General features: G+C 53.5%; 1 protein-coding gene across 4 annotated transcripts; it reads left to right on the forward strand.

Moving 5' to 3' along the window:
- Positions 1 to 265: 265 nt before the first annotated feature.
- Positions 266 to 2915, forward strand: LOC145532974 (cystatin-9-like). 4 transcript variants are annotated; one of them, XM_081559208.1, is made up of 3 exons: positions 266 to 575; positions 1824 to 1936; positions 2642 to 2915. In XM_081559208.1, the coding sequence occupies exons 1-3, from the start codon at positions 287 to 289 to the stop codon at positions 2732 to 2734; spliced, it is 495 nt and encodes a 164-aa protein (XP_081415334.1). In that variant the 5' UTR covers positions 266 to 286; the 3' UTR covers positions 2735 to 2915. The 4 variants fall into 4 exon arrangements, with proteins under 4 accessions (XP_081415334.1, XP_081415332.1, XP_081415335.1 ...); XM_081559206.1 differs by having other exon boundaries at positions 266 to 571; positions 1793 to 1936; XM_081559209.1 differs by having other exon boundaries at positions 266 to 571; positions 1793 to 1936; positions 2667 to 2915.
- The last annotated feature ends 8834 nt before the right edge of the window (positions 2916 to 11749 follow it).

The following is an 11749-nucleotide window of genomic DNA, read 5'->3' on the forward strand; positions in this document are numbered from 1 at the left end:
TTGCAACTGTGCCCTGTCTGGGGCACTCCATAAGCCTCTGACCCCCTGAGATGCCGAGGAGGGCGTGTGGCTGGGCTTTCTCCATGGTTGGTCCTTCCCAACCCACCCTGCCTGGGTTTCGCTCTCTCTCCTGGACAGGAGGCAATGTTATCAGCTCGGGATGGAGGAGGCACGGTCACGAGAGGGAAGGGACAGGGTGTCACACCAGAGGGGCGGATCAAGGGAGGAGCATGTCCTGGAGCAGATAGACTGGACCCTTGCCCAGGGAGGCTGGTGGGAGCCGGAGATGGGAAGGATGAAGCCTGGGTGCCTGGGGGCAGCAGTCATGATGGGCCGGCAGTGGAGGTTCAGGTGGGCTCAGCCCTGGGCCCTGCTCCTGCTTCTCGTAGGTCCACAGCTCCTGGTGACTCATGGCTGGCATGCCCAAGGGGACAAGAATAATGAAAACAGAAATGCCTTGGAGCTTTACTTTCCTGCCACTGTGGAGTATGTCTTACACATGTACAACCTGAGGAGCCAGGACAGGAATGCCTACAAAGTGGTGCGTGTACTGCGGTCGTGGCAGGAGTTGGTAGGTACCATATTTTCCCCACTTCTGGCCTCACCAGCTGTTACTAGGGTCGGGAGGGGGTGTCATCAAGGGATCTCAATCATCATTTGATAACCATAAATTAGAGGGAAATGCAGCCTATTGGGTTAGTTTCAGTTTTTATTGAAAAAAAAAATGGGAATTTTTTAAACTCTGGGAGGTGTGTTTTCAGTTTTGTCATTTTTCACCTTGTTTTATGAAGAATAAGCAAAATATGAACTATGAGGAGATGACACTATTTATTTAAAAAAAAGAAAAAGAGCCAGACAGAAAACCCCAGATTAGAGATTTAGAATCGACTTTATGGAAATAACATTAAACTAGACTCATTTAGGAAAAACAGAGAGAGAGGGAGAAGGGAAAGCAGCTGGAGGCCCCTCATCCTGAGGAGCCTCTGGGCGCTCAGGGCCTCTCCTCTGACCCCACATGCTCCGGGCTCCTTCTCCTCCATGGATCGAGCATGATTTACACTCTTCCCAGACCACGTTCTGAATCCTAAAATGTTCTCCTGACAATGGAATCTGCAGAACACAACCAGGGGCGCGATTTTCACATGCACTGCAGACAGAAAGGCCGAGAGCATTCTGCAGAAGGAGCACTTCCGGTCCTGTGTGTGGCCGTGTGGATGTGTACCTGTGCTTTTTGTGAGTGCCTGGGTGGGAGTCACGTGGGGGTGACACCCCCTCTATACCTCTGGATTGAGTGACAGAAGGAAGGCAGAGGGCTCTCCACACGACGCCAGCTTCCCTCCAGGGACAGGAGCGGGTCCCGCCTGGCCCTGCTGCCCTGCTGTCCCCAGCTGGGCCTCTGCCTGCAGTCTCTGGCCTGGAGTGCAAGACTGACTCTGGGTGTTAGGCATAAAGGCTGGGCTAGAGTGGGGGGATGCTGCGAGGCCTGAAGTCCAGGCAGTGGGGAAGAAGACAGTGCACTTTGTGAGAGGGAGGGTGGTTCTTGAAGTCGTTGTACCAGTCCTGTGAATGTGCCTGTGTGCTTGCGTCCTCCTGTCTGTGTGTGTTGATATGTGCGTGTGTGCGTGTGTGTGTGTATGTGCATGTGTGTGGATGTGTGTCTGTGTGTGGATATGTGTGTGTCTGTGTGTGTGGATGTGTGAATATGGATGTGTGTGTGCCTGTGTGTGCAGGTGTGTGTGTGTGTGTGTGTGTGTGTGTGTGTGTGTGTGTGTGTGTGTGTGTATGGGAGGAGAATGCATCCACGTCACTGTCTGAACAGAGAGAAGCAAAAGGCCTGGTGTTCTCCATGGAGCTGCAGTTCGCCCGAACCAGGTGTGGGAAATTTGATGAAGACATTGACAACTGTCCTTTTCAAGCAACTCCAGACGTGAACAACGTAAGACGCGCACCAGCCACCCTCAGGTCACAGGGCCATGGACACTGCATCAGGGCAGGCAGTGTGGGGAGTGATGACGATGCCATTCGAAAGGACACCGAGAGGTTGTCTGCAGGATGGAGGCCAGCCAGGCAGGCCAGCCCAGGGGTCACTGGTCACTCGTACGCCCCGGCCTGTCTGCTCACTGGCCCCATTTCGGCTGCTGCATCCCAGGACCCCTGGGGTTAGACTGTTTCTGACCACATGGTCCGGACCCCTGGGTGGAAGGCGAGATGTCCCCTCCCTGGTCGTCACCCACCACCCTGCCCCGCCTTCGGCAGAAGGAATGTGTGAGGGAGGGGCAGCATCTCCGTGGCCGAGTGGCCCTCCTGCCCCTGCCCAGAGCTGGAAGAATAGAGGCTGAGCCCCACTGCCCTCCCTCCCAGGCCCTGCCCTGCTGCTACTGCTCCAGGTGATAAGGGGGGTGAGCCTCGCCCCTGGATAAGACCAGGTCAAGTCAGAGGCCCTGCTGGGACACTGGGGGTATGGGTCATGTGGGACATCCTGGTGTCAGAGTGAGGAGTCCCTGGAGATCACAGGCCTGGCAGGGCAGAGTGACCTGCCCACCCAAGAAGGTAGGGTTTGCTGGATGCCAGCTTTAGAGCTGGAGACACCAGCTTCGCAAGTCCTTTCCCCCCTACTCTGTCCCTGTGCTTGTTCCCACAGACCATCACCTGCTTCTTCACTGTTGACACTGAACCCTGGAAGACAGAGTTCAAACTCCTGAACGACACCTGCTTGGAGGGCTCTGCTGAGTGAGACCACACCCCAGCCTGGGGGGCACCCCTGCCACCCTGTCGTGTCCCTTCAGTGTCCAAGCGGCTCTGGTTCTGTTCTCTGGATGAGCAGCTGTCTGGGTGTCGCACCCGGGCCACGCGGACATGCCTCCCTGTCCATGTCACCCCGTAGAACTGGTCATTAAACGTCAGCATTGCAAGCAGCCTTGTGCAGCCTGGTTCTGGAAGGTGGAGGGCTGGGCGGTTGGGGCGATCCTCCCAGCAGGGCAGCTGGCTGGGCCCGGGGGATGCATATCTCCCCCTCAGACTCATGAGCCAGCTGCAGGTGGCACAACCTAGGAGCACAGGTGCGTCTGAGCTGTGTCTCGGTCTCATGGGATGAGCATGGTCCTTAGAGGGGCATTGGCATGGCCGGACAGGCAACCCTCAGTGCAGGGTGGACCAGACAGGGTCTCGGGCCCCTCAGCACCTGCCCAGGGTCTTGCTCACACACATCCACTGATCTGGGAGGCTACGGGAGGGGGAAATGTAGGAGGGGCTCCAGCCTCCACTCAGATGGGCCCACCCACCACAAGCTGCAGGGTCTCCTGGAGCCTCTTAGAAACATACAGCTGCCCAGGGTCTCTGGACATTTGGAGCAGCAGGCTGCATTTCCTCTAAACCCAGGGCCCCTGGGACACTCAGAGCTGAGAATGGCTGCTGATGCTGTGGAGACCCTGGGAGGGTCTCCCAGAACAGGACTGAGCAGGCCTGTCTGTCAGGGGAGAAGCAGGAGCAGGGCCAGGGCTGAGCCCACCTGCACCTCCACTGCCGGCCCATCATGACTGCTGCCCCCAGGCACCCAGGCTTCACCCTTCCCGTCTCCGGCTCCCACCCGGCCTCCCTGGGCATGGGTCCAGTCTATCTGCTCCAGGACATGCTCCTCCCCTGTCCCTTCCCTCTCGTGACTCTGCATCCTCCATCCCGAGCTGATAACATTGCCTCCCGTCAAGCAGAGAGAGCGAAACCCAGGCAGGGTGGGTTGGGAAGGACCAACCATGGAGAAAGCCCAGCCACACGCCTCCCTCGGCATCTCAAGGGGATCAGAGGCTTATGGAGTGCCCCAGACAGGGCACAGTTGCAAGGGGTGTGAGTGGAAGGCGGTCCTGGGATGCAGCAGTAGGTGAGGGTTGGAGAGACAAGGAGGGACAGAGCCAAAGAGGATGAGCAGCCCAGAGTCAGCTCTGTGGGTGACAGAAGGCGGCCTGCCCGGAGTTGAAGTGTCTTCCCACCGAGAAAGCAGCAGAAGGCTGAGGTCTTTCAGGTGCAGATGTATCCCCATCCCCGTGGCCCCCAGCGCCCTTGAGTTCTGGAACACAGGCTCCCAGGTCCCTGGGCGGGTGCTGGGGTAGGGTGGAGGCAGGGTTTGCAGGTCCTGGGCCCAGGAACTTCCCGCAGAATCCCTGAGTCTCCCTTGACACAACCCCACAGGTCCTGGGTTCTCAGCCTGGGGCCTGGCCGGCTGACGGACACACCCTCCCTCAAAGGTGTCCCAGGCGGGGTGGCCACGACACTCAGCGGGCCCTCGCTGTCCCCTTTGTCGAGGTGGGGGCTGTCACCAAAGGAGGAAGAAGGAGTGAGGGGGAAGCAGAGAGCAGGAAGCCTATGTGCTCAGGAGCTGAGCTGTGTCCTCGGGGGACGCTGGCGCCCTCTGGGGGCCTCGCCATCACAGCTCAGTTCAGTTCAGTTCAGTCCTATGGACTGGCTCTTTGCGACCCCACGGACTGCAGCATGCTAGGCTTCCCTGTCCATCGTCAACTCCAGGAGCTTACTCAAACTCATGTCCATCAAGTCGGTGATGCCATCCAACCATCTCATCCTCTGTCTTCCCCTTCTCCTCCTGCCTTCAATCTTTCCTGGAATCAAGATTTTTTTTCCAATGAGGCAGTTCTTTGCATCAGGTGGCCAAAGTATTGGAGTTTCAGCTTCAGCATCAGTCCTTCCAGTGAATATTCAGGACTGATTTCCTTTAGGATGGACTGGTTTTGTCTCCTTGCAGTCCAGGGGACTCTCAAGAGTGTCTCCAACACCACAATTCAAAAGCATCAATTCTTCAGCACTCAACTTTCTTTACGGTCCAACTCTCACATCCATACATGACTACTGGAAAAAACCATAGCTTTGACTAGACAGACCTTTGTTGGCAAAGTAATGTCTCTGGTTTTCAATATGCTGTCTAGGTTGGTCATAGCTTTTCTTCCAAGGAGCAAGCGTCTTTTAATTTCATGGCTGCAGTCACCATCTGCAGTGATTTTGGAGCCCCCCCAAAATAAAGTCTGTCACTGTTTCCATTGTTTCCCCATCTATTTGCCATGGAGTGATGGGACCAGGTGCCATGATCTTCATTTTTTGAATGTTGAGTTTTAAGCCATCTTTTTCACTCTCCTCTTTCACTTTCATCAAGAGGCTCTGTAGTTCTTCACTTTCTGCCATAGAAGTGGTGTCATATGCATATCTGAGGTTATAGATATTTCTCCTGGGAATCTTGATTCCACTTTGTGTTTCATCCAGCCTGGCATTTCGAATGATATACTCTGCATATAAGTTAAATAAGCAGGGTGACAATATACAGCCTTGACATACTCCTTTCCCAATTTGGAACCAGTCAATTTTTCCATGTCCATTCTAACTGTTGCTTCTTGACCTGCATATAGATTTCTCAGGAGACAGGTAAGGTGATCTGGTATTCTCATCTCTTGAAGAATTTTCCACAGTTTGTTGTGATCCACACAGTCCAAAGCTTTAGCGTAGTCAGTAAAGCAGAGGTTGGTGTTTTTCTGGAACTTTCTTGCTTTTTCTATGATCCAGTGGATGTTGGCAATTTGATTCCTGGTTCCTCTGCCTTTTCTAAAACCAGCTTGAACCTCTGGAAGTTCTCAGTTCACGTACTGTTGAAGCCTAGCTTGGAGAATTTTGAGCATTCCTTTGCTAACGTGTGAGATAAGTGCAATTGTGCGGTAGTTGAGCATTCTTTGGCATTGCATTTCTTTGGGATTAGAACGAAAACTGACCTTTTCCAATCCTGTGGCCACTGCTGAGTTCTCCAAATTTGCTGGAACATTGAATGCAGCACTTTCACAGCATCATCTTTTAGGATTTGAAATAGCTCAACTGGAATTCCATCATCTCCACTAGCTTTGTTTGTAGTGATGCTTCCTAAAGCCCACTTGACTTCACATTCCAGGATGTCTGGCTTTAGGTGAGTGATCACACCATCGTGGTTTTCTGGGTCATGAAGATCTTTTTCGTATAGTTCTTCTGTGTATGGTTGCCACCTCTTCTTAATGTCTTTTGCTTCTGTTAGGCCCATATCATTTCTGTCCTTTATTGTGCCCATCTTTGCATGAAATGTTTCCTTGGTATCTTTAATTTTCTTGAAAGGATCTCTAGTCTTTCCCATTCTATTGTTTTCCTCTGTTTCTTTGCACTGATCTCTTAGAAGGCTTTCTTATCTCTCCTTGATATTCTTTGGAACTCTGCATTCAGATAGGCATATCTTTCCCTTTCTCCTTTGCCTTTCACTTGTCTTCTTTTCTCAGCTATTTGTAAGGACTTCTCAGACAATCATTTTGCCTTTTTGCATTTCTTCTTCTTGGGGATGGTTTTGATCACTGCCTCCTGTACAATGCTACGAACCTCTGTCCATAGCTCTTCAGGCACTCTATCTGTCAGATCTAATACCTTGAATCTCTGCAGGTGGATTCTTTACCAGCTGAGACACCAGGGAAGCCAGGCCACAGCTCAGTGGCACACAACTCCATGTGAACAGGGAGGGACCGTTTCACAGAAGAAATCCTAACCACCTCCAGCTAGGGCACAAAGCAGCTCTGGAACCACGACACAGCACACTCTTTCCGGACAAGACTTCGGCCTTGTGCTCCCACAACAGACATTTAGGCTCCGTCCACAGCTACTTGAGAACTTGAGAGGGGCCCAGCACCCATGGAGGCCTGTGGACACCCTTGACCCTGGGCCTTGCCCGTCCCTGAGATCCTGACCCTGCAGGTCTGGGCAGGCCTGGAGAAGGTGCGTCTTAGCCGGCTTCCAGGGGACTGTGCCAACTCTGCCTCTGGACTGCACACTGGGTGGCCCAGTTCAGAGTCCCCGGGGAGTAGACGGGGCAGAGTCACATTGAGCAGTCAGGCACTTGTGTGGGCTGGAGCTGCAGGCTTCAGACTGGTTTCTGGGGGCCAAACTGATCAGGGAAGAGTCAGAATATCATGCTTGGGGACAGAGAAAAAAGTGGGTTTCCAGAAGCCCGGCCTCCGTGAGCAGACGGTGCCTGCGTGGAGAGAAGAAGAGTTGGGGTCTTTGCAGGGGGTGGAAGCTCTGAACGCCACCCAAGGCCTCTCGTGCCTCAGGGTGTCCACATTCACAAGGCTGCTCACAGCTCATCCCCCCACTCCCCGAGACGTTGTCGCCTGGTGTCTGTGAGAGTGAGCACCCCAGCCTCTTCAAAGAAAGAGAGTCCTTGTGATTATTCTCTTTGCTTTTTTCTGGCTGCATGGCTTTCAGGATCTTAGTTCCCTGACCAATGATAGAATCTGAGCCCTTGGCAATGAAAGCACAGAGTCCTAACCAGTGGGCCAGCAGGTAATTCCCTGTGATTTTGCTTTTCAAGCAGATTCCATGGTCACTGATCCCTGGTCTCCAAGCACAGCAGTCAGTCCTAGCTGGAAGATGTCCTTTTGCCATTTAGTATTTGCAACAGTGAAGTAGGGCCATGTGATCAAGTATAAGAAGCAACCAGATGCGAGGGGAAAATTCCAAAGAGGTTGTGTCGCTGGACCGTCATTCAACCTCAAAACAGAGGGATGTTGCACCGAGATGGATGGACTGAGAGGAAATTATGGTGACAGAAGGCAGACAGGGGACTACAGGAGGCTTGCTTCTACTTTCGTGAGGAAGCCAAAGTAGTCAGACTCACAGAGGTGGAAAGTGGAGCGGGGGTTCCCAGGGCTGGAAGGAGGGGAGTGGAGGAGGCTGTCAGAGGACACACGTTTTAGTTACAAGATGGATAATTTCTGGACATGTGCTGCCTGACTTAGGGCCTGGAGACACTGCCATGAATGTGCACCTGGGCTGAGAGGGTAGAGGTGGAGTGCTTTCGATATCAGAAATGAACAACACTTAAAAAATGAAGGTACAGGAGGGCGCTTTGGGAGCCGGTCATCTGTTTGTGGCCTGGAATGTGCAAGCTTTCTCAAGCGGATCGCAGACTCCAAACTCTTAAGTGGAGACATTGGATGCATGTGGCTTCTGTCTCTCAATCATACTTTCACAATGTGGTGAAATCAAAAAATCCACAACAGGCTGTCCCTTTTCTCGAATGACTGTAAGTTCACCGAAACCGCGAAGGGAACTGTCAGTGTTAACAGTAAGGCTTTTTAGCCCAAGAATGTGTTCAGGAATGGAGTTGGGATGGATTTGGCAGCAATTTTAGCAACATCTCAGTGGATGTGAGGGGGAAGAACCTGTGGAGACACATACGAATAGAATCCTGATACACCTGGACAGGTAGAGTCCAGGAATGCCCACAGCGGCCACTCAGAGTTTGTCATGGGAGAAGCCTGAAAAACAGGTGCCTGTCTCATCACGTCCTGAAGGCAAGCAGCCGTGTGCATTCGAAGCAGGTGTCCACAGACACTCTCAGTCTCACACGGCTTGGGTCCCTGCGTCCAGCGTGCGCCCTCACCATGCAGTCCAAGGGAGAACGGGTTGGGTTGGCCACAGCTGGCCTGGGTCATGGCATGTGGACACGACTGGTTCTGACAAGTGGTGCAGAGCCCCTGGACCCATAGTGGTCTGGGGGAGTGCTCCCTTTGCAGACGGAGAGCTACGGGCACCATCAAGACTGGAACCCAGAAAAAGAGGGTGAATGTGGACCTTAGACTGCGAGGACCCGAGACGTAGGTGCAGACAGGGCCGGGGCCTGATAAACCCAGAAGGTGTGCTGTCCTGGCGGGGCCCCTCGGTCTCCGGTCACAGCTCTGTGCCTGGCCCCGCCTGCCCCTGGACTGGATTGACTGCCTTTTCTCTCGAGACGCCTGTGCATCCTTCTTGTCCGGACGGGATGTCCCCTCTTTTACAAAGCTGCCCTGATGTCCTGTGGAAGAGCTGTCTCCCCAGGCGGGATTGTGGGCACTGTGTGGCCCCGTCTCCCGGGAGACTCAGGGTTTCTTTCGTGCCCATGTTCATACTATTGGCATCCAGGTCCCCCAGGGGTCTCACAGTCCCCCTGCAGTGGGACTGAATCCATGAAGCCTACCCTCCTATATCAGAGGCACTGATTTTAATGGTCAGAGAGTGAGAGCAGGGGCCAGGACCAACCTCCTTCTCTGGAGAGCTAGAGTGAGCAGTCAGTCATCTCTACACAGGACAGAGGACATTCCTCCCCAGCACCTTCCCCAACCCCCCGCCACCCATCTCACAACTTAACGCCTTCCTTCCAGGGAGGCCGTGTGCCCTGTCCTTGCAGCCTAGCCTGACCGGCCGCTCCCTCCCCCATCTCGAGTCTCCTTGCTGGGATCTCACACTAGGCTTCCAGAACACTTCCTGCTTGACACTCCCCTAGGGGCCCCACCCAAATAGCCCGAGATTCCCCAGACTTCCTAGGAGCTGGGAAACAAGGATGTACTTGGAGTCCACAATGGCAGAAAAAGGAACAGGCAGAGAGTGCCCCAGGATGGAGCTGTGTGACCATCGTTGGCCAGAGGAATCAGCAGGGGCAGAGCCAGGTCAGCACCCCTGCAACCCTGCACAGCATCCCGCCCCCACCCCGCCCCTCCTCCTACCCAGAGGCCCCCTCATTTCTGTTTTCAGTGACTTTGAGTTTTGCTCACTTGAGAAATCCCCCTTAGGTTTCCAGCAAATTTAAACTGAAAAAGAAGCCCTACAACAGAATCTACAAGTGACAAAAATACAAATGTTACCACCAAATATGTGAGGCCTCAATCCATCTAAAGACACAGGTGCCCCTTCTCATCCTTCACGGGTCCACTGATGGGCCATGCCCGAGACCACCGGGGAGGCCCTTGGGGAGGACACCTCTGAGCTGGGGTCTGGTTTCCAGTTCTTACTTGCAGCCCTGGGGACACATTTCTACTTCCCATCAGCTTCTGTCTCCACAACCACAAGATGAGAATCACAGGCATCTGCCTGGAGGGTGGTGATAAGATGAACGAGGCAGTGTGTGGGCAGCATCACGGAAACCTCGGGCCAGCTGGGTGCTGACAAGCGGTTCTCTGCCGTCCATGCCTCTTCCTCATCATGGAACAGAGTTCCTGAGAAGCGAGGCCTGGTCTGGACACTCTGGTCACCAGCAGTGAGCACTGAGGGTCTGAGCTGCAACACGGAGAGTGAGGACAGCAAAGGAGGGCCTCATGGGCTCCGTCACTGCCTGGCAGGTCCCAGAGGTGCAGGCAGATGCAGGCATGGGGTGGGCCTTGCTACCTGGCCTTGGTCTGATTCATGCCGGGATCAGAGCTCCAGAAAGCTCTTCCTGGAGAATCAAGTGGGGTGGAAGGCTCTGATAGCCGAACTCACCCACCCAGCTTCCAATTCCACGTGCTGGGGAGCCCGGGGTTCAGTCCCTGAGTTCTGACCCCACAACAGCTGTGACCCCAGCAGGTACTCAGCCTTCCCAGCCTCTTCCCTCTTCCTGGACATGGCCTGGGGTCCCGTTTGTGGAGCCTTACCCCAAGGCCACAGGTGCAAGGCCTTGCGTCAGGGCAGAGACATGGAGTCCAGAAACAAGGTCATGTCGGGAACTGACTGAGACCCTTGGTGACCATTGTCAAAAGCCCTGCTGCCTCCCCCCTCATCGTCAGCCTGACCCCAAATTAGGCAAAAATGCCCACCCTCTGCTCACGCTATAATGCCCTACCCAATTACCTAATGCCAGGCTTCCGGCAGCAATTTTCTTTGTCTTGAAAGTGAAAGTGCAATTTGCTCAGTAGTGTCCGACTCTTTGTGACCCCATGGACTATGCAGTCCATGGAATTCTCCAGGCCAGAATACTGGAGTGGGTAACCTTTCCCTTCTCCAGGGGATCTTTCCAAGCCAGGTCTCCCACATGGCAGGCCTATTCTTTACCAGCTAAGCCACGAGGGAAGCCCAAGAAAACTGGAGTGGGTAACCTATCACTTCTCCAGGGGATCTTCCCAACCCAGGAATCGAACTGGGATCTCCTGCACTGCAGATGGATTCTTTACCAACTGAGCTTCTTTGTCTTGAGACTATAAAAATTGGCCAGAAAATTGCCAGCTCTCCCTGGCCTGTCAGGAGGTTGGCCTGTTGCTTTTGCAGTGCCTTTATTATCTCTACTCACTCTTAGTAAACTCACTCCCTTCTGAAATACTCTGGAAATTCTTTTCCAACCCAAGCTCAGATTGCCATGACAAAGTTCACGAAGGGCATGGGCAGCTATGCTGGGATCTCTCAGTCTGGCTGAACCCTGCCGTCCCCACCCCCACTGCTGCTGGCCAAAATCTTGGCCTTCTCTGCCCACCGAAGCCGAATTTTCAGAGTTTGAATTTTCAGATACAGAGTTTGGGGGAAATAGAAAGGTGGCAGAGAGGGGGACAGAGTAGGCTCAAACCTCAAGAACTGTGCCCCCCTCCTTGAGGAGTCTGGGGATTTATATAAGACGAGGGGCTCGCAGTCATTGGTGATGAGGAACAGAGGTGATAGGATCTTGATTTCTCCGTCTTGCATTGTTTCGAAGACAGTCATCTACTGGCGTCAGTAATCGGTAATTGAGTCTGGCCGTTGGGTGGCTCTGTGGCCTTCTTTCTGCTATGTAACTACAAGGGGAAGGGTGTTGTAAGGGTGAACACCAGATACGGGATGTATTTAGCATGGAGTCAAAGGGAAAATTGTGAACTGTAGCTCCTGCAGAGTTAGGGGGGCAGAAAACCAAACTTAGTTACAGACATGTAGAGTTAAAGTAAAAAAACTAGGAATGTTCAGGCCTGCTCATTGTTCTTTTTATTGTCTT

This window comes from Giraffa tippelskirchi, chromosome 13 (genome assembly GCF_054371585.1).
Source record: "Giraffa tippelskirchi isolate mGirTip1 chromosome 13, T2T-mGirTip1v1.2.pri, whole genome shotgun sequence".
Classification (NCBI taxonomy): Eukaryota; Metazoa; Chordata; class Mammalia; order Artiodactyla; family Giraffidae; genus Giraffa; species Giraffa tippelskirchi.